Source organism: Peromyscus leucopus, chromosome 7 (assembly GCF_004664715.2).
Source record: "Peromyscus leucopus breed LL Stock chromosome 7, UCI_PerLeu_2.1, whole genome shotgun sequence".
Taxonomy (NCBI): Eukaryota; Metazoa; Chordata; class Mammalia; order Rodentia; family Cricetidae; genus Peromyscus; species Peromyscus leucopus.
In genome coordinates, this window is record NC_051069.1 from 7,882,479 (window position 1) to 7,910,039 (window position 27,561).

The window sequence follows — 27,561 nt, forward strand, 5'->3', positions numbered from 1 at the left end:
GTTACGTTCTCCACAGTCATACTTACTTATTTAGGTCATAATTCCCTTGAACAGAGAGAGCAGATGTGTTGAGACCAGAGGCTGATGCTGAAATGCAAGACTGCCTTGTTTGATTTGAGAAGGAGGATGCAAAGTGCATGGTTTCTGTAGATGAGCTGGACTTCAAGAAATATCTAGAATGTGAATCAAAGACATTTTGAAAAAAAGGCATTTTAGGAAACAATATCCTTAAGCATAAAGGGAGAAAGGGCATGTTGTTACCTTCCAGGTCGTCTTAAATCTCTGATTTCAACATTCAGAAAGGGTAAGAAAAGATTGCCACAAAATGGGCACGTAGTATTGAGATTTGAATCATCTGCTGTCCAGCCAGCCATGATTTCCTCGTCATGGACAAGACAATCACAAGTTCTACACCGAGAACAACTTGAGATGAGAACCTAGGGAAGAGAACATTTTACTAAGCAAGCTGGCCTGCGTATACTACAAATTAAAACCCACTTTAGTCAAGAAGCCCATAGGAAAATGAAAGCTCACAAAGATTCTGACATTAATCAAAAGATTTCAACATGTACAGCTACATACTGTACATTATGACAAAGCTAGCATGGTACTGTAATGCTGCTGTTGAAGTTCATAAAACAAAAACCTCCGAAGCCACAGGAACGTAAACTCCACATCAGTGCTCGTTATTTATTTTCCAGCTGAATCTAAATTTCTTCATGTAAAATTAGCATGAAATAGTAAACACATTTAACAAAATATTTGGAAGCAATATTTTTGAGAAAAACTGGGGCAAGTTTTTAAAATATGAAAGTATAACTTTTCATTTTCATTTGTCAAGCTAACAAAGAATGAAAACCATGATGGAAGGTGACAACAAAGCCAAGCTGTTTCCTCCCCTTCTTCAAGTTTGCACAACAAAATTGATCATGCTTATGATGCAAAACAAATGTCCAAAGAGAATGTACGCATAACAAGCTATAAATATAAATGTGGACAAATTTCCAACGAGCATGCAACTGTCCTAATAGACCAGCTTGACATCAATGACTTGAAATAACAGGTATCAAAAACCTTGGATGCAGCCAGGGTGGTGGTGGTGGTGGTGGTGGTGGTGGTGGTGGTTGCGCATGCCTTTAATCCCAGTACTTGGGAGGCAGAGACAGACATATCTCTGTGAGTCTGAGGCCAGCCTGGCCTCAGAGTGAGTTTCAGGACAGCCAGGGCTACACAGAGAAACCCTGTCTTGAGAAACCAACCAACCAAACAAACAAACAAAAACAAAAAACCAGATCTTGGAGGGAATACACGGTCTGAAATGTCAGATGATACATACTCAACTTCGGTCACTCCAACAATGACCATCAATACTACAGAAATGTGCATTTTATACAAAGGTGCTCTCATGAGGAAAACAGTACCTCCATTGCATAGTTCTGGAAGATATTTGTATTACTGGTGTTGAGGGAAGATGCAGTTTCTGACTTTCCAGGTAAGGCAAACTTTGACAGAGATCCTGATTGGAAAAATAAAGAGCAAAACCATGAACACCGAGGAGGAGCAATGTAAGAATCCTTTCTTCCATAAATTCTGATGAAACACTAACTTGCTCTACTAAGCATGCCAAAAGTAATTTAGAAAAAACAAATCAACAATGAGAAAGTCTCTTTCTTTCCTTCCTTCTCCCTACCCCCATCCCCCAACCCCCGACAGAATTTTTCTGTTTAACAGCCCTGGCTGTCCTAGAACTGGCTATATAGGCCAGTCTAGCATTGAGATCACAGAGATCCACATGCCACTGCCTCCCGAGGCACTGTCCAGCTGAAAAAGTCTTTTTCAATGAAAAAAAAAATGGTGTAAAATACTAGCTCAGGGGTTAGTTAAATGTGTTCAAGACCAGATTCTCCACCTCATTTTGATAACAGAAATACACATAAAAACTAAGCTGAAGTGTGTTCCTCACAGCAAAACACAGAAGTTGGTCATCATGCTTAGTCAATGCATTTCTCTCTCCTTGTACATTTGTGTGCTGGCATGTGAGTGATCACATGCAATAAATATGTGGAGGTCAGAGGACAACTTGTAGAGTCAGTACTCTCATTTCACCATATGGGTCTTGGGGATGCCACTCAGGTTATTTGGCTTGGCAACAAGCATCTTTACCCAACATAATTTGTCATACTGACAAGAACATGGGAAAAAAGCATTCTCACACACAGCTACTGAAAATGCATAATAGCATACCTCTGTGTGTTGTGTGATATTTCGTTTGTGTTCTGACAAATAAAGCTTGCCTAGAGATCAGAGGGCTGAGCTAGCCACTAGTTAACCACAGAGGCCAGGTGGTGGCGGCTCACAGCTTTAATCCCAGCACTTGGAAGGCTCACACCTTTAATTTCAGAACTTGGGAAGTGGAGACAGGATCTAAGCCCCCTTTTCAGTCTGAGGATCCAGAGAGGTAAGAAGTCACTAGTGGCTGCTCCTTTGCTTCTATGATCAGGTTATTACCCTGATATTTGACTCCTGGTTTTTTAGTGATAAGACTAATTAGGATCACACTTTATATGGCACCCAATGTGGGGCAAGAATTTCCACATAAAGCCTGAAAAGGCTTTAAAAAGGATTCTAAACACACAAAAACAGAGTCAAAACTTGGCTTCTTGGTAACTGCTTTTTCTTGGGCAGACTGTTTACTAGCGGCAAGCAGAGGCACTGCTCCTTTAAGAGATGGCTTCCTGACTCAGTGCTAGCAGCAAAAATTGCACAGCTCTTTTAAGAGAGACAAACACTTAAATGGGGTAGCATCAGGTGGCATGCTACTCAATGGCAGTGTGGACCCAGAAGATCCCCAGAGCTGGGGGTGGTGGGGGTGGTGGTGAACATGGCTCTCGCCAATGACTCTGCCATGAAGTTGGGCTCTTAGGGAACCAGGCAGGGCAGAGGCAGAGGTCCTATCCACACTGCTTAGCAGTTTAAAGGCTCATGTAGTTAGAAAAAGATAGAGATAGGCAATAAAGACAGATTTAGATAAACAAACCTCTAAACAGTTTACATACAGTATGTTTGAAAAATGTGTGTAGGTTTGGGAGAGAGTAGAGAAAGGGTAGAAACAGTCATAGATTTAAAAATTATTTAAAAATAATAGTAAGGGCTGGAGAGATGGCTCAGAGGTTAAGAACACTGGCTGTTTTTTCCTGAGGTCCTGAGTTCAATTCCGATCAACCACATGGTGACTCATACCCATCTATAACGAGATCTAGTGCCCTCTTCTGGCACGCAGGCATACATGCAGACAGAATACTGTATATATAATAAATAAATAAATCTTAAAAAATAGTAAAGTCCTTAAAAAGGGAATAGAATAATAAACAATATGATAAGCCACATAAAGATGAAAATGCAGAGAGTCTATGTTCTGTATTTTATTGTGTTGTCTTTGGATTTTTTGACTGTTAATGGGCAAATGATAATTGCTGAGAGACATCTGATTGTAAAAGATACTAAATTAAACCAATTTATTTAGTTAAAAAAATATCTGGACTTCAAAATTTAAGTCAAAAGATATGTAACTTTGGGAAAGAGGTTCTGTTTTTATTTCCACAGGATATGAGAGGCTCTGGATTCATTCTGGACTAAGGAAAATCAGGTTTGATCAAGGACGACTTCTGAAAAAATTTCTGATGGGAGCAGACAGCCCAGATGATCCCACATTTCAGAGCACCTCCGTTGCAGTTTCCTCTGAGTTCTACATCCAGAACAGCTTCAAGGCTGCTGGTTGAGATGATCCAGCCTCACAGAATTCTCCAGTCAGGACTTGCCTATAATTCTAAATTTCTCAGGGTCCCCCAAAGATTACTAGAGCCCCCAATCAACAGGAAGTAATCTAGACAACTATGCTCACATCCTCAAAAGATGGGTCATGGGTATTTATTATCATTTAAGGGGAGGGGGAGTTAGGTACAAGTTGTTACTGGTAATGGTCAAGAAAAAAGCTGAACAAAGGTTAAATTCAGGGATCTCATTGTAAAAAAGAAAAGGGAGATATAGAAATGTGGTAATGCAAGTTAGGATAGAAAGTAAATTAGGTACAACACTTTGGACTCACCAGAATAGGACAGATAATGGAGTAATCTCTCTGAATCTGTCAAATGCTAATGGACTAGACATCGTTAATATAATTATTGCCTGTATATATTATTACATAGTTATTGTTCTTATTGTGTAAAGTTTTTCTATGTTAGTTAAAACCTTTGCTTTTTATTTAGACAAAAGGAGGAAATGTTGTGTGATATTTTGTTTCTGTTCTGAAAAATAAAGCTTGCCTGGAGACCACAGGGCAGAGCTAGCCACTAGTTAACCACAGAGGCCAGGAGGTGGTGGCTGACACCTTTAATCCCAGCACTTGGGAGGCTCACATCTTTAATCCCATCTCATCACTTGGAGGCTCATGCCTTTGATCCCAGCACAATCAGGAGGTTGAGACAGGAATATAAGGCAGGTGTAGACAGGCTCTCACCCCCCTTTTCGGCCCGAGGACCCTGAGAGGTATGAAGTCATTAGTGGTTGCTCCTTTACTTCTATGACCTTTCAGGTCATTGCCCCAATATCTGACTCCTGGTTTTTATTGATAAGACTAATTAGGATTGTGCTTCATCTGTGAAAGGAACTTGGAAATACTACTTCAAGGACAACTAGCAATTAGCTCAGAAAGATACATTGGTTAAAAAAAAATGGCACATATGTATTGTGGCATTATTCAGACTTGATACTTAATGTTCAGCAGTAGGTAGTAGTTAAAATAAACTGATATAGCCACACAATGAACTAAGCCACTGAGAAAATGGATGCACGGCATTCACTAGTGATGATTCAGGACACCATGATGATCTGGTCAGAGAAAGAAACTATGGGTGGTTTAGTGCATGTTACCTTTTGAGTTTCAAAATAGCAAAGATATATAAAAAGACCCGCATTTACATTTTCAAGTGAAAAGATAAAGCAAAAAGTGAGAAAAAACCAGTTACTTCTAGAACAAAAGCAAATAATGTGAAGGGATAGGGGCAGAAACCAGACTTCTCTGAAAATGACCTGTTCTTCCCCCGTCCCTATTTTTATATGTTTGCCATGCAAATCTTTTAGATAAAAAACAAATCACAGAGAAGGAAAGACTGCAAGTAAGCAGCATGACAGGAACTGGGCGGACCTTCTAAGGAGGCAGAGCTTCCCAGGCTTGTGCGGCTGACATCAATTCCCTTGGTCCCTGAAGTGGCACTGCTTTCTTGGGAGGAAGTGGCTCCTTCCAACTCATGGCAGACATCTTCATCTGTTAAAGAGGTAGATTCAGAATCCTGGGCTCCCACTGAAGAAAGACTGGTACGATCAGAACTTTGATCCTAAGAACATAATTATAAGCTTAATTTCCTTCACGTTTAAAGATAATTATCTAAAAGTCACTTCTTAAATAGAAACAACTACCTACCACCTTCTACCCAGATGGTCAACATCATAATCTCTGCAAGAAAAACAGCCAGTTTTACAAAGGCATACTACCCTGGGTAAATATGCTGGAGTCCAACTCTTTCCATGTGTGTGTTTGCACTGTGTTAAGGTGTGCATTGTGTTTAAGTAGGCATGTGCATGCATTTTGTTTAGGTGTGCATACATGTGTACAGCTCAGAGGAAATCTTAAGTGTTGTTCCTCTGCAGCTATCCACTTTTTTTTTGAGTCAGTATCTCTCATGGCCTGAAGCTTGCCAAGTAGGCCAGATTAGATGGTCAGTGAGCCCCTGGGATTTCTGACTCTCTATTGCTATAATGATAAGCACAAGCTTCTGCAGCTGGCCTTTAAAAAAATACTCATTATTTAAAGAAATACTTTATTTATATTTATGTGTATGGCTATTTTGCTTGCATGAGTGTCTGAGCACAATGTGCATTCAGCACCCATGAAGGCCAGAAGAGGGCATCAGATCTTCTGGTACTAGAGTTACAGACAGGTGAACCTCCATGTGGGTACTGTGAACCTAACTGTGGTCCTCTCTAAGAGCAGTGAGTGCTCTTAATCACTGAGCCACCTCTCCAGGCTAGCAATCTTTTTCTTTGACTCATAAATTACCTAGAACTTTGGATTTTTTGACACCACACTTATTAATAATTTTAGTTGGATTCTACTGTGGTCAGGAAATATGCTTTCATTAAAAAAATTTTATTGAGGCCATGCAGTGGTGGCGCACGCCTTTAATTCCAGCACTCAGGAGGCAGAGGCAGGAGGATCTCTGTGAGTTTGAAGCCAGTCTAGGTTACTGAGCGAGTTTCAGGAAAGGTGCAAAGCTACACAGAGAAATCCTGTTTCCAAAAACAACAACAACAACAACAACAAAAAACAAGAAAATCTTATTGAGATATAATTTACATGCTATAACATTCAGAAAATAAATTTCACAAAAATTGACTTCAAAAATTCAAGAAAATTTCCTACTAAGATTTTAGAATTCAGTTAAGTTCAATTTTTAAATTCAATTAAAATTTTTGTTTATTTGTTTTGAGGGGGTGAAGTATTTGCACACCACAGCAACAGTGTGGAGGTCAGGAGGTAACCTGATGGAGTCAGTTCCCCTTTTACCATGGAGGTCCCTGGACTGAACTCAGGTCCTCAGGCTTGGTAGCGAGTGCTTCAACCTTCTGACCCATCCTGCCACCAGCCCCGGAAGTAAATTATGAAGTTGTATACTGCAATCTCTACAATGTCAACAACTTTTGTTTCAGCTATTATAAGCGCTGTAGGGAACTTAGGAGGCAAAAGGCATCCATCATGCTAGCAACTGTTTACAATTTGTTTCTTCCTTCCTCCCTGAAGATGCAGTTTTTCTGTTTTCCTCAGCGTGGTCTCCCTTGAGCACAGCTCACAAAGCAAGGGTGTTTTTTATTCACTCTTTCCCTTCTTTATCTGTGAGTGCCCCTATTTTAACTAAACCTGTGAAGAGTATTTTCAATGGATAAAGCCTCTGCATTGGCATGTCTTCTTTCAACATGTTAAGATGCTTTCTCACTGAATTCTTCCCTTCATGGGTTTATGACGAAAACACATGGCCATTCAGAACTTTATTCTTTTAGCAATTTTTCTTTAATGTTTTTTTTATTTTTTTTATTTTTTTTTTTTATAAACAGTGAGTTATTTTTTAATATTTATTTATTTATTGTGCATACAGTGTTCTGCCTGCATCCCTGCAGGCCAGAAGAGGGCACCAGATTTCATTACAGATGGTTATAAACCACTATGTGGTTGCTGGGAACTGAACTCAGGACCTCTAGAAGAACAGCCAGTGCTCTTAACCTCTGAGCCATCTCTCCAGCCCTTAATGTTTTTTTTAACAATTAAAAAGTTGACTTGTTTTCTTACAGATGGCTTTGTTAGCCCTTTGCTTACAGTAAGTACGGATGCATTAAAAAGGATCTGTTATTATTTTGGAGGTCTATGGCTCGTGTGGAGGTCAGAGAGTAACTGCGGTCAGTTCTCCCCCTTTACATGGGTTCTGGGAACTGAACTCGGTCACTAGGCTTGTGCAAGTGCCTGTCCTGGCAGTGAGCCATCTCAGTGGCCGCAGATGTGGTTTTCTTTCCTTTATGGTGTGTTGTGCCATGTCTGTAAATTTGTATCTTTTTTCCAAATGTGGTCAGTTACAGTATTACTAAGTATTCAAGTATCTTTTTGGCAATAATCATTTTCCTCAATCCTTTCTGAAATGACAACTATACCTATCCTATTTACACTTTCATAATGTCTAACAAGTCTCTAAGGCTCTGTGCACTTTTAAAAGACTGACTTATATTTTAGTTTGTGTATGTGCTTTGACTGCACGTTTGCATATGTGCCATGTGTACAGAGTGCTTACAGAGGTCAGAAAGGGCACTGGAACTCTAGATAGCTGTGAGCTACCATGTGGATACTAGGAACTGAACCCGGATCTTCTGCAAGAGTGACAAGTGCTTATCTGCTAAGGTATCTATCTCTCCAGCCCCCCATCATCTATGCATTCTTATAGTCTTTTATTTTTGCTGTTATCTGCATTCTGTTCTTGAGTTTATTTCAGATGAGTTTATTTCCTGATAAGTAAGCACTTTACCACTGAGTTATATCCCCTGCTTCTGTTTTGTCTGGGTTTCTCTCTCCTTCCCTCCCTCTCTTCTCTCTGACAGGGTTTACTTACATAACTTCGGTTTTTTGTTTTTGTTTTTGTTTTTTTTTAATAGCTGGCTTTGGTTGTTAGTAGTTTGCTTATGATATGTAATGTGTATAGAAATGGTTTTCGTGGAGGTCAGAGGACAACTTCCCTTAGCCTAAGCCTAAGGATAATTCTTCCTCAGAGTCCTGGTCACTGTAACTAAAAGGTGTGCACCACTATTTCCAGCCTTTCAGTTCTTTACATCATCATTTTTGAGAAGTCTTATACAGCCCAGGCTAGCATTGAAACTACGTAATGTAGCTGAGAACTGGATTCCTCTGACTCTGTATTCCAAGTGCTGGGATTACAGGCACATGTCACCATGCCCATCTGTATTGTTATCATCATCATCATCATCATCATCATCATTTCATATTGGCTATTGTGAATTTTAACTCTGCATAGCACAGGTACTGTTATAATATTTTGGGGAATATGGATGCTTTTGTTTTAGTAAACATTACTAAATTATATTTAGACTGTGTACTATGTTTTGCTTCTTGTAGGTGGAGTTTGAACTCAGTCTTCTCTGTTAGTCTGCATCTATCGTGTGTGTAAATCAAGGGTTAGGGTAAGACTTGAATGGGTCTCCTTCAAACTCTTTAGTGCCCCAAGGCCTTCTTTCCTGATTCTTTTGTGCAAAGAGTAAGGGTTCTCCTGTGATTTCAGTTTTTTGAGCTACTATGGCCCACTGTGACTGCCCTTGGGGCAAGGAGGTATGGGATGAAAAACAGGAAACTCATCTCTGTGGAAGTTCTTCCTCCAACTCCACCAATTCTTACTTGCTTTGTAGAATCTTTAGTTGTTTTTATATTTTGTCTGAAGTTTTTGTAATCAGTAAGGGGATGTAGGGTGGGCTAAAGTGGCCTCATGTTAATCACAGCGGATCCAAACTATTAATTGAAGTTTTGAAAAATATTTTTTGCTAGACTTGTGGATGGGTCCATCTAACATCTAGAGGACAACCTTGAGTATTGCTTCCCAGGTGTCAAGAACCTTATATTTAAAAAAATTATATATGTAGTATGTACACATGAGCGCAAGTTCCTGAGGAGGCCCAAAGTGTCAGTTCCTGCCTGAAGCTGGAGGTACAGGTGGTTGTGAGACACCCGATGTGGGGGTTTGCTTGTCTTGTTGTGTTATAACTGTTTGAGACAGGGTCTTTGTTCTGGTTAGTTTTTTTTTTTTTTCAACTACACAAACTAGAGTCATCTGGGAAGAGATACCTCAATTTAGAGAATGCCTCCATCAGACTAGCCTATAGGCATGTCTGTGGCCATTCTTTTGATTACTGAGTGATGTCTGAGGGCCCAGCCCACTGTGGATATGGTACTAGCCCTGGGCAGGCAGTCCTTAGTGGCATGAGAGAGCAGGCTGAGCAATTCCCAGGGAATAAGCCCAGTAAGAAGTTTTCCATCACAGTTTCTGACTCTGATCTTGCTTGAAGTTTTGCCCAGACTTCCCTTAAAGATGGACTGTAATTGGAACATGTAAGCTAAATAAATTCTTTCCTCTCTAAGCTGCTTTTGGTCATGGTCTTTATCATTGTTAATCCTGAGATTCACAAGAGAAAAACCAGTTCCACAATTTTGAGAGTATGTCGTCTCTTGCTCCCTCAACAGGATGGAATGCTAAGTCAAAAGAAAACTCCTTGGCAAAGGGGATAAAACGGCTACCTATAATGCCAATTGGCATACCAGGAAAGGGGGCCCAGCTTTATCAACAGGTAGATTCAATAACTGAAATAGGTCTACAGTATGACAGGGCATTTGGCCTGCTTTATGCAAAACAAAGAGGTATTGCATGGCTTTGGAGATTGAGTTTAGGGCCTCCTGCATGCTAGGCAAGAGTTCGACCACTGAGCTTAATCCTCAGCTGTAGACATATGCCTATCCGATGAGGGACATGTTCAACAAAGTTCTCCCTTTTGGCAACTCATAGATGCTAGTTCTTCTCACCATGGGATTCCTAAGAACTCTTTTTCAGAGGTTTTCTGTTTATCTGTCTCATGGAACATCAGTATTTGGAAAATGTGCTTCCCCACCTCTTACAGTATTGCCCTCTCCAACCCTGCCTAAGGGAATCAATCCTGTGTAGTGGGTAGCTGTTCCAGCTTTGACCTGGAAGTACTACCCCTAGTGAGGCTTCTGGTAACTGCCATGCCTACCTATGATTCGCCCCTGGGGTGGAGCCAAGACGGGAGCCCTTAAGACCCGAGATCCACATGTGCCGGCCCTCTTGGTTCCTGGTGATCCTCGATGCTGGAAGACAGACCAAGTCAGAGTTCTCCAGAGAACCCTGCTGGACTGCACCTCACCTCTCCGGGATCCTGTAACCAACCCCTTTATTGGCTGTAAGTTACCCCAAAATAAACCTCCTTTTTAACTATGTGGAGTTGCCTTGATAAATTAGTGTGAAATCTTGAACAGTTAAGAAAGGTGCTGAGAATTTGAATGGTTGGCTAAAGTATTTGTCAAAAGATGGCCTGCTTAGAAGGAGCTGGAGATCCTTGATATCCCTTGGTTTAGTATTTATTGATGAAGGGATTTTAAGGCTGAGTAAAATTGGAATGCTGGAATGGATTTCCTGTTTAAAACCTAATCCACCATGATGGAGAGGCCCAGAGACATGCCTTTCTCAAATACTGTAAGATACAAGATGGTGACAGAGGAGCATGTGAAGAGCTTTGTTACTGACCCTCTTACGTCAGACCTATGGTGAGAGATGCAGCTGCTGCACTGGATATATTAAACACAGCGGTCTAACTGAACCCTGAATGTCCTGGGCCAAGCGGCAGCACTGGCTTCCCAAAGGCCAGGTGATAGACCAGGGTACCTGAAGCACAAGTGTTCACTGTTTTCCCTCTCAAAGATGGCAACTTTATGCTTGATGCTCACAATTAGGAAAAATGCCTTCTGGGAAAATGACTACTGCTTTAGTTCCTTCCTGCAATTCTCTTTCCGGAATCTTACCTTTCTGTTCTCTAATTGTGACAGTTCTCGGATGATTCTAAACACACACTTTCTATATTTCATCTACATTTTTGCTCTTGGGAGGAACAAAAATTACTTCATCCTAACCAGGAAGAGACAGCATAGGCCTGGTTAGTAATTTTTGGAAACACACTAGACACTGAGAAAAAGGTACATCCTGAAGGAAATACTGAAATTCAGACCTTTCATGCAACAGGCAAATATTCCAAGTTAAAAACAACAACAACAACAACAACAACAACAACAACAACATTTTCTTGGGGCTGGAGAGATGGCTCAGTGTTTAAGAGCAGTTTCTACTCTTGCAGAGAACCTGGGTTTGGTTCCCAGCATCTACATGGCAGCTTACAACTGTCTGTAACTACAGTTTCTAGGAATCCTATACCCTCTCCTGGCCTCTGTAGACATTTGTACACAATAGTTCACATGAACTCACATAGGCACATACACATGCCTGTCAATTAAAATAAACCTTTAAAAAAACTCATTGTCTTTGATAAGCTGTATGAAGGAGAATGGTTAGACAGACACACTCATACGTAAGCTTTCAGCAGTGGTAATGGTAAAGGCAGCGTGAGGAAAGAAAAGCAGCAAATGCCAACAAACGTACCTTTGATGATGTGGTGTACATGGTGAATCTTGAGTACCATTTGCTTGCTTTCTCTGCAACTCCTTTCCCCGCCGAGAACACACTGTGCCTGAGCACATCTAGTTTAGGTACCAGCAGCGTATCTAAGTTAAATGAGGGTGATGAATGGGCTAGCGTTTCTTGAGACCCTTCCCTAAATGGACAAGTGGGTGAGAAGGCTGGTGAAGACCACAGTCTATCCCTTGGTCTCTCCTCACTTTTGGTATAACTTTTAGATTTGGTAAGTCTCATTGGCCTAGGAGAATTTGGAGGCAAGCTTGATCTCCTGCAGGCCTTGACCAATGTTGGACTTTTCTTACTAGCTAACTTATCATCACATGCTCGTTGTAAATCCATGCTTGGTGTACGGCTTGCCAAAGGACTGCTCATGTTATTCATATACATCTCAATTTCTTCAGCTAAATTACGTCTAGCAGATGGTGTTGGAATGCTTTTGCTATCATCTTCATCCTCTTCTTCTTCCACCTTCTGCTGCTGTTCAGTCTCAGCAACCAAGAGAGAGAGGGGATCAAATCCTGTTACAACATCTGTTTTTTCAGAAGGTTTTACTGAGAAGCTGCTGTTCATACGTTGAAGCCTCTTGGGATTCTGTGCAGCGACACCGCCTCCTTTTGATCCATCTGTTTCAGCATCTAAATCTTCTAAGTCAAAAATACCAGGAGAATCCACTTTATCCAAGCAGTTAGAACCATCGAAAGGTGTGTCGTCATCGTCGTCGTCACTGGATTCCTTTTCTAGGCTGTCTCTTTTTGATCTTACAGGTGGCTTTCCAATGTCAAGACTATTTGGCCTTGTGCTTTTAGAGATAACATTTGAAAGAATTTTTGCATCAGCTCCTAATTTTTCAACCATATCCCCAGGGTTTGTTTCCTGGTTAATTCTATTCAGCATAAATCCCATCAGAACCCCGCCACTAAGATTACGGTTCCTATTTCCCCAGGCCATTTGCTGCTGCAAATGAGATTCATCGTCACTTTTATGTCTTTTCCGGAAGCATCTGCTTCGCATGTTTTGGGTTTCACTGGTATCCTCAAGAGATGGCATGAAGAGCAGCTCAGGTGTACTTTCTGAAAAACGAGAAATGTGCTTTCAGTCATGAAAATGTACTGTGTATATATGTCATCTTAAATATTTAAAATACCAGTAATGGGGATGATAAAAACAGGTGCTCACTGGCTTCCAGGTTCCACTCTAAAATTCACTGCTATTGTTGCTATAAACATTCCAACGTTCAGAGCAGATAAAACACACATGAAGAGAGATAAACTATTTAGACAAAATTATCCTGTTCTTAAGTAACAGGACTTGATTCAAATTCAGATTTGTCGAATGAGAAAGGTTATGCTTCTAGCCATTAGAATGCACTGCTTAAAAATATAAAACTTACCAGTTCAGATTTACACCTAGTAACAGCTGTACAGTTGCAGCTATGCTGGATGAATATGAAAGTCTACGCCATCTTCTTATTAAGATGCAAAACAAGCCCCCAAACATCAAATCAAACCAATGGTAACTAGAGTCATTTTATCCACAAGTAAAAATTATTTTTAAATCTTCAAATTTTTGACTATACATATAGATTTTACCTTTGCTTTAATACAGTAATTGCTGTATTGTAATATGAAAATATTTTAAAAAGAAAAACTTTATTTATTTATTTAGAGACAGGGTTTCTCTGTGTAGTTTTGGTGCCTGTCCTGGATCTCTCTCTTAGACCAGGCTGGCCTCGAACTCACAGAGATCTACCTGGCTCTGTCTCCCGAGTTCTGGGATTAAAGGCATGCACCACCGCCACTGGCCAAAACTTTATTTTTTTTGAGACACTGTCTCACCAAGTAGCCTGGGCTTCCTGAAGCCTAAGTACACCAGGTGGATCAGAACTCAGAGAGATTCAGCTGCCTCTGCTTCCCAAGTGTGGGAATTAAAGATGTGTGCTACCAGGGCCATGGGTATTAGTTTCTTAAACTATCTGAAGGACTACCTGTTTTGTCTTTGAATAATCACAAACTACATTAGTTTACAAAAGCATGTGGTTCATTTAAAAATTGGCTAGGTGTATGGTTCCCTCAGATTCACTACACCCCCATTTTTTTTTTCACACACCTTCCCTTCTAAGTCCCAATAGTATAAACTCAAAAGGCAGCATTTAGGCCGCAGGTGCACCCTTATGCCTTGTTATAATAAAAGCATGAGCAAATACATTATAAAGCACAAAACCCAAGCTCCTAAGTTTTACTAGGAGAGGGCACACAAACATATTCTAATAGATAATTCTAGTGCACTAAGATATTTAAAAAGTATATCTTCACTTGGACCAGTGAAGTGGCTTAATGAGGAAGGATATCTGCCACCAAATCCGACCACCTGAGTTCAATCCCAGGGACTCAGAAGGTAAAGAGTCTCCATAGGTTGTTTCCTGACCTATACACATGGCTGTAGAACAGATGCAAAACACAATAAAATGGAACTTTAAAACATTTTAAAACACATATTTGGTAGGCACAGATATACTTCACTCTGCATACGGCCAATGTGTAGTAATTCAACTTACCCCCACATTGTCCAGACATTTTATCAGCACTGTTGTTACTTGCACCACTGAGGCGAACTATAGTTGAAGAACTTTGGTAACTGAGGGTAGGAAGGCAGTCAGCACTTCCTTTTGTACTCTCATTCTCTGACACTATAAAGACGAAAATAAAAATGTTAACAAAATTAAACCTATATACATCGCAGAATGCATGAAGAGAAGCTTTTAGTCTTACATATTTAAAATGAAAATTGGTGTTAAGAATATACTAACTGCTTCTCTACACACTTGTCAACCACAAATAAGCCATTACACTTAAAGGCCATCAAGTGTGGATCAAATTACTAAGAACTGGTCAAATATAAGGCTCATGAAGAATTTTGTATTTTCTCTTTGGTTGTAAAAGACAGATTTTGGATTGGAAGAAAAGGGGAAATTTGAATCACAATTCACCAACAAACTTTAAATAAAGATATTTGTTTGGTTCATACCTCCAGTTCACCCCTGCGTGATCCGGAAATCCCCATTCCTGTCTCTCTCTCCAACCCTTCCCCCCAGAATCTCTAAACCAATGAGACTCCAAAAAGTCCAGTTCTGCATTCTTGCTGCCAAAGTCCCTGCCTAAAGCAGTCAGCTTTTGACCATATTTGAGCACAAACCCAGCTTGTGGTGGACATCACCCCTTGCCTACAACCTATATAATCTCCCTGCTTTAGTTCAGATGTGCAGCTTCTCCAGCCTCAATCTCTGGAACTGGAAAACCCACCTGGGAGTTCCAATAATGCTGTTGCTCAAATAAACCTATTGTTTTACTTTTTCAGTTCGGCTTGATCTGGCTTACTGTGTTGGCAGAGAAACCTCTTATGGGGTGGGGAGAGCAGAAAAACCTACCAGTATTGTGCTGGCTAGTTTGATGTCAACTTGACACAAGCTACAGTTGAGGGAGCCTCAACTGAGAAAATGCCTCCATAAGGTCAGCTGTAGGCAAGTGTAGGGTACTTTCTTTTTTTTTTTTTTTTTTTTTTTTTTTTTTGGTTTTTCGAGACAAGGTTTCTCTGTGTAGCTTTGGGCCTTTCCTGGGACTCACTTGGTAGCCCAGGCTGGCCTCGAACTCACAGAGATTCGCCTGCCTCTGCCTCCCGAGTGCTGGGATTAAAGGCGTGCGCCAACCAAGCCGGTTTTCCCGGCGTTCTGTTGATTTTTTAAAAAGACATTTCTATTATGAGTATTTTAATACGAGTTACATAGCATGCACATTTCCTACACAACTTTTTTTGGGTGAAAGTATTAGGTGGCAAAGAGGGATCAATGAGAAAAAAGATAATTAGAACAGAAAGACAGGAGGTAAGACTAGTATTTTTATACTTTAAGTTATTTGTATTTTCTAGGCATGTAAGTTCACAATTTTAGGTGCCTGGAGAGATGGCTCAGAGGTTAAGAGCACTGGCTGCTCTTCCAGAGGACCTGAGTTCAATTCCCAGCAACTACATGGTGGCTCACAACCATCTGTAATGAGACTGGTGCCCTCTTCTGGTGTGAGGGCATGCATATAGGCAGAACATTGTATACATAATAAAAAAAATAACATCCATGTGAAGTTCACAATTTTACATAATATCAACTTAACAATTAATACTTACAGGAACTAGAATCACTCCCTTTTTTATCTTTTTCGCCTTGAATGTCTTCAGCAGATGTACATTCTCTTCTAACATCGTCCTTAGATAATGAATTATATCCAAGATCAGACTGGCCACCTGAGCAAAAACAGAAACATACTATACTGCTTACCATAAATCTTTTTTGAGATTATATCCTAAACAAATTTAATGATCAGACAGAAGACTAGTCAACTGTACAAGTCCCTAGGCCAACACAACACCTTGAATGAACACTCTTGGCTACTGTCTTGAATGAGAGACCCCAATAGGGGCTTTACTGTTGTCTGCCGAGAGTGGGATGGGGTGAGGAGATGAGGTAGGGACTGTGACAACACACCACACAGGTGAGTGGTGACATCCCAGGGATGGAGCATCCATTTAAATCAAGAGGCCTGCTAGCTAGTCCCCACAACACCTATCACAAGGTTCTTTGGTGAAACCAACTAGAATGAGGTGCCTGCCACAGATTACTGTTTGGATTTGCTTATTTTGTTAGCTACCCAAGCACCCACCTCCACTAATGTAAGAAAGGAAAATTTCTAAATAATTTACTTTTGGTTCTACGTGCAGTCAAGTATATATTTACATTTATATTACTTTATGGGTACCCAAACCAGACAAACTAGTTAATCTTCACTCAAGTTCACCATCTTTCTAGGTAAACGTCTGAGTTGTCTTTTTAAGACTAGGGTCTCATATAGCCCTGACTGGTTTGGAACTTACTATGTAGACTACACTGGCCTTGAAAAGATCCACCCGATTCTCTCTTCTGAGTGCTAGAGGTAAACGTGTGCCACCACATCTGGTCTGAGTTCTAACTAAGCAACAGAGAAGAGAAAGTTGCAAATATACACATGTAGGTCACTAAAACTAACGATTCTGCCAGAGTCAAGTTCCTTTAACTTCACTGACAAGTAATTTTTCTCAAGACTCAATCGAGTAATTATAGAACTGCACCTGAGTACAAACATATAGGAATAAGAAAATATAGTGTGCTAAAATTACTCAAGATGCTGGGCTTGGTGGCACATACCTTTAATCTCAGCACTCAGGGGGCAGGCACTTTGGTATCATAGTGAGTTCCAGGAAAGTCAGGGCTCTGTAGAGACCCTGTCTCAAAAACAAACAAACAACCTCCCCAAAACTCCCACCAAAACCCACAAACAAAAAATTATTCTTAAGGAAAGCAGAAGTCAGAAGTCAGGTGGTAGTGGAATACATCTTTAATTCCAGCCCCTGGGAAGCAGAGGCAGGTGGAGATCTGTGAGTTCGAGGTCAGTCTGGTCTACACAGTGAGTCCCAGGTCGGCCATGGCCACACAGAAAAACCCTGTCAAAAAGGAAGAAGAAAGAAGAAGAAAAAAGGAGAAGAAGAAAGAACAAGAGAGAGAGAGAGAGGGAGAGAGAGAGAGAGGAGAAGAAAGAACAAGAGAGAGAGAGAGAGAGAGAGAGAGAGAGAGAGAGAAAGAGAGAGAAAGAGAGAGAAAGAGAGAGAAAGAGAGAGAGAGGAGGTACACCCTGCTTTAGAATTAGAAAATTTTAATATCTTGTTTTGTCAACCAGATTCTGTTTCATTTTTAGTAAACTGTTCCCAATATGTCAGTCAAAAGCTAGGGTTCTGAGTAGCAGGGATGTGTGATTTTAAGTAACTGTTTTTGCATGAACTTCCAGTTCTCAGAGTGATAAAACAAAAAGCTATGTTTATGAGACTAAAAATAAAAGTTTTATAAACTTGTAAAGAATTCTAAAGAGGTTATATTGAGTATCACTAGGTACTTACTATTATGTCTTTGGTATTAATCTGAGTTTGTTTTGGTTAATGAAACTTTCAGGTCTTAATCCCAAAGAAATCACAAATAGGAAAATTTAAAGATATTTTTGTTAGATTCCATACTATTCTGAGCCAGCCTTTTTTTTTTTTTTTTTTAAAGTGCACTAAAGAAATATAAGATCTCTTCATTTTTAAGAAACTAGGCCCAAGGACAACTTCTATAACTGATTAAATTCACACTGCATGATCAATACTAAAACCAGCTAAGGAGGAATCAATGTGCTATATTTTAGTACAATCAGCTCACATTTATTAGTCTTAAAAGTGGCTTAAAATGAAAGAGAAAGAAATAATGTTGCCATATGCAGAAATAGCATCCTTCACATTTTATAATGTTTTGTATTTTTAAGTTTATGCCCATTAAGAGTTTGTGTTTACCAGGTGGCGGTGGTGCACACCTTTAATCCCAGCACTTTGGGAGGCAGACCAGGCAGATCTCCATGAATTTGAGGCCAGCCTGGTCTACAGAGCGAGATCCAGGATAGGCACCAAAACTACACAGAGAAACCCTGTCTTGAAAAAAAAAAAAATTCATGTTCATACTATACTAAAAATCATGTGTATTTTTTAAATAATGAAAAGTCAGAATTACACAAGTAATTTAGTGTTTTAATACTAATGCTTTAATGCTTATGTAAAATTATTTATTTGCATTGTGTGTGTGTGTGTGTGTGTATTTGTGGACCTCCAGGTCAGAGGACAACTTGCAGGAGTAAGTCTTTCCATGTGGATGCTGGGGATGGAAGTCAGGTCATCAGGCTTGGTAAAAAGTGCCCTTACTCACAGAACCATAGTGCCTGCCTTTATGTACAAGTCCTATATTGTAATGAAAGTAATGTCATAGACACTACTAGGACTTCTGCATTTAAATTAAAACATTTTATTTTAAAAGGTTTGATTCACTGAGTGTTGGTAGCTTACACCTCTAATCTCAGCACTTGGGAGGCAGAAGCAGGCAGATCTCTGTGAGTTCGAGGCCAGCCAGAGTTACAAAGAGAAACCCTGTCTCGAAAAACCAATAAAAAAAAAAAGTTTGATTCAAAACTTGCAAAAAAAAAAATAACATTTTACAGAAAGTTCTTGGTGGGGCCCTTTGCTGGTTTCTCCTAACCATACCCTACATGACCACAACACAATGTTAAAATGAGGAAACTGGCATTGGTATAATACTATTAACTCAGAAACACAGATAGGATTTCTTAAAAAGAAAGTATGTCCAAGAAAATGATACAGCAAGCTGCTGGGAGTAGAGCTCACTGGTAGAGCCCTTGCTCAGGATGGCCTGCCTTTAAAAAACAAAACAAAAACAAAGGCATCACCTAAAATGGTGAAGAATTTTGTGGCTACCTAGGGTTAAGTGGATTACCATGAACTAAATACTTGAACTGAGTACTTTGTAACCTCTCAAATAAAGAAGAGAACTACATATAGCAATTAAACTTAATGTGAAATGTCTAACAGAAATCAAAAAGTGACAGTTAAATATATCATTGAAAACAAGGTAAAAACATAGACTAGCAAGTTTAGTTTTTAAAATGTACTAAAATAAATGTATGCAGAAGCACAACAAACTTGTACTGGACTGTCATCAGCAGCAGAGACTCTGGACACTATGAGTAACCCTGTATTGAAAGGTGCCTACTCCACACTGTGTGTCCCACTGCCGCTATCCATGCTACCATGACTAACAGCATCGGGTCACTGCCATCTGCTTAAGAGCCAAGTTCGAGAGCATTTTACTACTAAGAGACCAAAGCAACTCTTCAGAGTGTGTTGTTAAAGCTGTAACCTACTATCGAACCATGTGAAAAGTGCCACACACAGAGCAAAACACAACTACAAGAGAGCGTCTACTGTGAGTTACTAATAACTACTAAAACAAGAGCACTAAGGGTTGACAACTTAGCAATTGGAGAAAGAGGAATCTGGTGTTTTCTAAAATGGGAAGAGTTGTCTAATACAGGTAGGATTTCTTTAATCTGAAAACTTGAAATCTAACACTTTTTATGCACCAACGTGACATCACAAGTGGAAAATTCCACAGCTGACATCATGTGAGAGATCATATCAAGCCAGAGGCACATCATAGACACTGCATGAAATGAGCATAAGGCTGTGTGTAAGCTCTATGTGGAACACGAATGGCTTGACTCCCACCTCCCTTGTAGCTCCATACACCTTAGCACACACCGCAACTCTAAAACATCCTAATCCAGAACACTCCCGTGCATAAGTCAACTTTTAATAAAATTTCTTGACTGCCAGTAGAACCCAGAAAATATTCAGCATTTTAAAGCACTTAAAATTTTCTAAAAATGTAAACTATAATCAATTAGTTTTTTTTTTTTTAAAGATTCATTTATTTATTATGTATACAGTGTTCTGTCTGCACATATCCCTGCAAGCCAGAAGAGGGCACCAGATCTCATTACAAATGGTTATGAGCCACCATGTGGTTGCTGGGAATTGAACTCAAGACCTATTGGAAGAACAAGCAGTGCTCTTAACCTCCAAGCCATCTCTCCAGCCCAAAGTTTTGGTGGTTTTTTTTGTTTGTTTGTTTGTTTAGTTTTTAATATTTTTCTTCCGAAGCTGAGGACCGAACCCATGGCCTTGCGCTTGCTAGGCAGGCGCTCTACCACTGAGTTAAATCTGAAACCCTCAATTAGTTTTGGAAAAAGCAAACCATGTGCATACTTCATCACCCTTTAATTACCTGAGAGAACTCTCTGTGTTAAGTGTGGATGTTTCTTTAAAGCTCTTTTGAATTGTGCGACTCCTAAAACAACATTTCTTACTTTTGTCCAAAGAAAATAGCCACTGCGACTTCTTGAAGGCCATGTACTTTCCAAAACAGCCTATTCATTTAAAAATATATAATTAGTAAATCAATTTTTATAAATGAACATACATTGACTTCTGAATCAAGCTAAAGAAAATAAAAGTTTAACATGATAGAAAACATATCTTATTTATGAAATAAATTCTGAACATTCTAAAACAAATACCAAGTGGCCCCTGATTATTGTTTGGCAGTAAATTAATGTTGTGCAATGACAAAACAGTACTTTTCCTCATTAAATAAAAATAACTACCTTATTGTAATATCCGTAAGTGATTGCATTGGGGTCAATACCAGCTTTCTGCATTTCAAAAAGCACACGAACTGCAAGCACAGGCTGGTCATACTGTCCACAGAGCTGCATGAGAATTCGGTAGCACACCTGCAACACAAGTTGAGAGGTGTTCGGAAACATTCTTACGCACAGCAATCTAAAATAAAACAACACATCTGGGAACACGTGTTCTCACCTCATCTGGTGGATCCATCTTCTTCAGCTGCATCTTCTTAAGCACATCATATGCTGTTTTCAGAGCCCTGACTTTGGAATGACAAACCTTCACATAAGCTGGGAGACAAATAAACCACAATCCATAGCAGTGACGCAGCAGACACCTAGACCACATCTGAGGGATAGAAGAATACCTCTTCGCAATCTTATGGGCTGATTTGATTTCCTACAAAGAAATACAAGGTAGCATCCTTATTTAACTTAATTGTAAACACAGAAAGTCACATGCTTTTGTAGAACTTGTCTATAACTAATATATTTTTAAGTCTCCTCTTGAATTTGTATCATATATGATAAAGTTCTAGGTCAGATTACTACAAACTATATTCCAAGTGCATAAAGTGCCTCGTCATCTGCTGAAGGTTATGTCTGGGTAGTAAAGATTATCAAGGGAGGATGAGCATCAGGTTACTTTCTGTCTCTCTGAATACACGAGGAACATGGTTTTCAAAGCACCTGCTTTGTTCTTCTGAACATGGGAGACGGGCTACTGGGACTGCTGGGCTTTGAAGGCAGCTTGTTCTTTCGTGCTTGGAGAAATCCTTCAGGCCTCTCAAATAAATTGTTCCTGAGAACTGGAAATCCATTATAGCTGTTTCAGAGAAAAAGAAATTGCTTTTCAACCACAGATAGATTGCTACTAGCTAGAAGAATTATGACCAAGTAACTTATTTAGAATTTAATTATATTTTTCTATCAGATTATAAGATATACTCAACAAATAAATATTGTTATTTTTTATAAATATTATTTTTATAAACACAGAATATATCTAGAAATAAAAGAGGAAACACATTTTAATGAACTTGATATCAAATTCCAAAGCAATTCCAGCAAACTTCTAAAAATGAGTGTTCATATAAATACATAGAGTATTTTCACATATGTTCCTAGTGGTAAAGGGCTCATGAAAACAATATTCTTTCAAACAAGACAGCCAACAATGCTGTTGCTTTGGATTAAGATATTTATACTCTCTCTTAAAAAGATGGCAACAGCAGCTGGGTGTACCCTCTAAGCACCTGGGCTAGGTTCTCACATTATCTTGACTGGCTTATAGATTAGCTAGTGGGACCTCACTTTTGGAATAAAGAAAAACGAACTGTGATTCAATGAAAATTACAGATTTGAAATAGTTCTAGAACTTTTAAATAAAGTATTGCTGAAGAATAAAAACAATTTAAAATATAAAAAGAAACACAATCTTAGGTAAAAAATAAATGTATATAGCACTTAAAAGAAAATGACACATCTACCTCCTTCTTCACAGCTCTTATTTTACTGTGCTCAGGACTTCTCTCCCTCCCCACTAGATTTGAATGCAGAGATAACAAATCATTTGAGTCTACACCAGTCTCCCAGCAGTCTCTTACAAACTTTCTAAATTAACAACAGTCAATGTCAACAACTTTGAAATCTCATGTCTTAAAATAGAAACTCATCAAAAATGAATAGTTTAAAATTTGTGTCATACAAATTAAGAAAGCAGATAATGAACCTAAATTAATTTATAATCTCTTTGTAAATCAGCTACATTAACCAATGTGTATGTGGCAATAAAGAAGGGGCAGGAGCGAGGAGATTGGTTTTTAGTAAAAAGTAAAAAATCAAAATTATGAAAGTAATACATGTGAATACTGTCTGATCTACTAATTTAACCAGTATTGACAGGGCTACTTAAAGCTTATGAAAAATTTTGTTTTTTTCTGTCTATGTTGTAAAATTTAATGGACGTGGGATGGGCTTGCTTATCTGTAGCTTGTATTTTTGAAAATACCGCAGTCCTTGGAAAGCTATGCCACAGATGATGGACTGCTTCTCCGTCAATCTCACACTGTGTTATTGAATACCTGTACTGTAATGGGGGCTCTTCACCATTGGGTAAATGGGGGATCTCGGGTGGTGTCACAAAAACAGTATGTTCACTTTTGAAAGATGCATCCAGTTCTATAAGTCGAACTTCACCAGTCTTGTCCATATCCACCTGAAGGAATTTAAAAATGCATTTAAAAGCCACATTGGTTAGGCAAGAATGCATTCATAGGGGAATGGTTAACCAAATACATCATTTCCATCAACATCTACTAAAGAACTATTTTTAAAAAGTGCCTTAGAGCCAGGCATGCTGGTGTATTCCTTTAATCCCAGCACTCGGAAGCAGAGGCAGGCAGATCTCTGTGAATTCGAGGCCAGCCTGGTCTATAAAGAGAGTGCCAGGACACACAGGGCTGTTACACAGAGAAACCCTGTCTCTAAAAACAAAACAAAACAAAACAAAACAAAACAAAACAAAACAGTGCCTTTACCTGCTGAGCCATCTTGATAGCCCTATTTCTAATTTTGAGTGTCTGTGTTTTTATTTTATTTCTTTACTTACTTTGAGACAGGGTCAGGCGGTGGTGGCACACGCCTTTAATCCCAGCACTCGGGAGGCAGAGGCAGGCGGATCTCTGTGAGTTCGAGGCCAGCCTGGTCTACAAAGTGAGTTCCAGGAAAGGCGCAAAGCTACACAGAGAAACCCTGTCTCGGGAAAAAAAAAAAAAAAAAAAAAAAAAAAAAAAAAAAAAAGACAGGGTTTTACTATGTAGCCTTGGATGTCCCAGAACTCACAAGATTTGCCTGTCTCTGCCTCCCAAGAACTGGGATTTAAAGTTTATGTCACCATGACCAGTTCTCTACTTCTATTTTTTTTAAAGGTGGATGATTATGTTTGTTATATATTCTTTTATAAACAGAAAACCCCACAATTATCAAAATGATAAATGTGAGTAATAGTATCACTAGCAATTAATTTACATTATTCTCTATATTGTTTATTTTCCAATAAAAATAATGAGTATTAGTGTTACGTGTTATTTGATTTTGAAAAACTCAAAGTAATTATTGTTAGAGCAACCACTTATTTCCATCTTGTTGGAGGGAATTTAAAAATCTATTGGTAAAAAAGAAGCTAAGTTTCTATTTTCAGCTTGTCAAAAGCCTTTTAGGCTGCGTGTTTGGGTCTTCCCATATGGAAGCACTGCTGAGCCTGCCTGCTTTTCTGAGTTCTAATTCAGGAAAATAGAGCTTGAATTTTTCTTCCTTTCTATCATTTTCTTCTGGATACCAGCCAAAATCCTAGCCTGCTTTCCCTGACACTCTAGGCTTTCTCACTCCTGAAGTCCCTCTCCCCCTTTCCATGCAGCTTGCCAGCCACCACCACTGAACATCCACCTTTTCCAGATCCCAGCTCACAAGGCATGGCCTTTTCTCCACTCGCCTCAACAGCTGCCAAGATTTACAGATTGCTTGCTCTTACTTTTTTTTATCCCAAAATCTAATAAAATTGTCCTTGAGCTTCTTTCTGTAGCCTGGGGAGGAGACTTCTATACTGACACCAGCAAAGACACAATGACTATAAAAAGCTAGAGGAGCACATGCCCTACTAGCACTTAACACTGATTTGCTTGTTTCTGTGGTGCTGAGGTCTGAATCAGAGTAGACAAGCAATCTACCACTAAAGTTACAAACCCAGCATGGTATCGTAACTTTTAGAAAGTAAGATGTGTTCAAACATTTCTACTGTATTCTTATTTTAGGAAAATAACGATATGTGAACAAACACCCATTAGTACTTAGGTTGTTTTTGTAGGTTTACAACAGTAAGTAACTAGAAGTAAAGCATATGTCAAACAATAGTTAGATAAAGGGGAGTAAATTCACCGATGAAGTGTAGTTACTGATAATGAAAATAACAATTATATGGCTTTCTGCCTGAATAAAACAAATATAGTTAGTATCTTCTCTGCTTCTTAAAAATCCCACCAGAATGAAAGTTGGAAGTTGGAAGTAAAGAGATCAAGACAAAATGAACTGGAAGGGGACCACAGCAGAGCTGGGGTTCAAACACTGATCTGGCACTGGAGAAGGGAAGCAGGGGAATGCCCAAATACAAGCTGTGTAGCTCTGCAATGCTTCAGATATGCCAGTCCTTAAAAAGTGCTATATGTGAGCCAGGGATATGGTTCAGTTGGTAAACTGCCTGTCTCACAAGCATGATGACCTGAGCTCAGATCCCCAGCAGCCAAGTAAAACATGGATGTGGATCTGTAACCTTAGTGCTGGAGAGGGGACCACAGAGGGACCCCTGGACTCAGAGGTCAGTTTAGCCAATCACTGAGTTCTAGGTTCAGTGAGAGCCACTTTCTGGAAAAAAAAGAAGACAGGGTAGGTCTACCACACTCCAGTGGAAAGCCACATATCCAAGTGTATGGGCAGCATAAACCATATTTGATAGGTTAAAACACACACACACACACACACACACACACACACACACACACACACACACACACACACACCCTATGCCCTTAAAGATGAGACTGAAGCAAGAGCATTAGTACCTTCAGTTAAGGACTCCCAGATCCATGTTAGGACACTACCTCTCATCAGTGCTGGGAGAGGGCTAAGCTTTTGTTGTTTGTTTTCCAGGGTGAATCAGAGGGACTTTACATTTATGAACAATAGGGAGAGTTGAGGTATTCAGAAGATAAGATAACATAGGGAGAAGAAACTTTAAAATAACCATAACAAATAAGTCTACATTCAGGAAGTAAGAACAAGATGTCACATAAAAAAGAAACATTCAGTAAGTGTACACGGAAATTACAAACACATGGAGATCTCATCTATTTCCCCTTCCAAGGTGATCCATGTGTTCCTCTTAGGGTCCTCCTTGTTAGCTAGCTTCTCTGGAGCTGTGGGTGGTAGTCTGGTTATCCTTTGCTTTACATCTAGTATCCACTTATGAGTGAGTACATACAGTACATCCCATGTTTGTCCTTCTGACTCTGGGTTACCTCACTCAGGATAATATTTTCTATCCATTTATCTGCAAATTTCATGATGTCATTGATTTTTACTGCTGAGTAGTATTCCATTGTGTATATGTACCACGTTTTCTTTATCCATTCTTCAGTTGAGGGGCATCTAGGTTGTTTCCAGGTTTTTGCTATTATGAATAATGTTGCTATGAACATAGTTGAGCAAGTGTCCTTGTAGTATAATTGAGCATCCTTTGGGTATATACCCCAAAGTGGTATTGCTGGGTCTTGAAGTAGAGTGATTCCCAATTTTCTGAGAAACCGCTATACTGATTTCCACAGTGGTTGTACAAGTTTGCACTACCACCAACGGTGGATGAGTGTTTCCCTTGCTCGCATCCTCTCCAACATTAGCTGTTATCAGTGTTTTTGATCTTAGCCATTCTGACAGGTGTAAGATGGTATCTCAGAGTCATTTTGATTTGCATTTCCCTGATGACTAAGGATGTTGAGCATTTCCTTAAATGTCTTTTTGGCCATTTGAGATTCTTTTGTTGAGAATTCTCTGTTTAGCTAGCTCTATAGCTCATTTTTTAATTGGGTTGTTTGGTATTTTGATGTCTAGTTTCTTGAATTCTTCATATATTTTTGAGATCGGCCTTCTGTCAGATGTGGGTTGGTGAAGATCTTTTCCCATTCTGTAGGCTGTCATTTTGTCTTATTTATGTCTTTTGCCTTACAGAAGCTTCTCAGTTTTAGGAGGTCCCATTTATTAATTGTTGCTCTCAGTGTCTGTGTTACTGGTGTTATATTTAGGAAGTGGTCTCCTGTGCCAATGCATTCAAGGATACTTCCTACTTTCTCTTCTATCAGGTTCATTGTAACTGGATTTATGTTGAGGTCTTTGATCCACTTAGACTTGAGTTTTATGCAGGGCAATAGATATGGATCTATTTGCAATCTTCTACATATTGACATTTAGTTATGCCAGCATGATTTGTTGAAGATGCTTTCTGTTTTCCATTGTACAGTTTTGGCTTCTTTGTAAAAAATCAGGTGTTCACAGGTGTATGGATTAATGTCAGGGTCTTCAATTAGATTCCATTGGTCCATGTGTCAGTTTTTAGGCCAATACCAAGCTGTTTTTATTACTATAGCTCTATAGTAGAGCTTGAGATCAGGGATGGTGATGCCTCCAGAAGTTGCTTTATTGTACAGGATTGTTTTAGCTATGTTGGTTTTTTTTTTTTTCCATATGAAGTTGAGGATTGTTCTTTCCAGGTCTGTGAAGAACTGTGTTGGGATTTTGATGGGGACTGCACTGAATCTGTAGATTATTTTTGGTAAGATTGCCGTTTTTACTATGTTAATCCTACCTATTCATGAGCATGGGAGATCTTTCCATTTTCTGATATCTTCTTCAATTTCTTTCTTCAGAGACTTAAAGTTCTTGTCATACAGGTCTTTCACTTGCTTAGTTAGAGTTACCCCCAAGGTATTTTATATTATTTGTGGCTATTG

At 39.3% G+C, this 27,561-nt stretch overlaps 1 protein-coding gene across 5 annotated transcripts in view; it reads right to left on the reverse strand.

Annotated features, from left to right (window-relative positions):
- The window catches only part of Dennd4a (DENN domain containing 4A), a 109,442-nt gene that overhangs the window by 9,764 nt on the left and 72,117 nt on the right, over positions 1–27,561 (reverse strand). For all 5 annotated transcript variants that reach the window (XM_037207409.1, XM_028866751.2, XM_037207406.1 and 2 more), the window contains 12 exons: positions 23,089–23,222; positions 21,695–21,830; positions 21,198–21,404; positions 20,981–21,109; positions 20,602–20,743; positions 16,035–16,151; positions 14,416–14,547; positions 11,826–12,931; positions 5,204–5,393; positions 1,422–1,516; positions 262–437; positions 27–173 (listed from right to left, as the gene is read on the reverse strand). In XM_037207409.1, the coding sequence (XP_037063304.1) occupies positions 27–173; positions 262–437; positions 1,422–1,516; positions 5,204–5,393; positions 11,826–12,931; positions 14,416–14,547; positions 16,035–16,151; positions 20,602–20,743; positions 20,981–21,109; positions 21,198–21,404; positions 21,695–21,830; positions 23,089–23,222 (2,711 nt within the window). The remainder of the gene's footprint in view (positions 1–26; positions 174–261; positions 438–1,421; positions 1,517–5,203; positions 5,394–11,825; positions 12,932–14,415; positions 14,548–16,034; positions 16,152–20,601; positions 20,744–20,980; positions 21,110–21,197; positions 21,405–21,694; positions 21,831–23,088; positions 23,223–27,561) is intronic.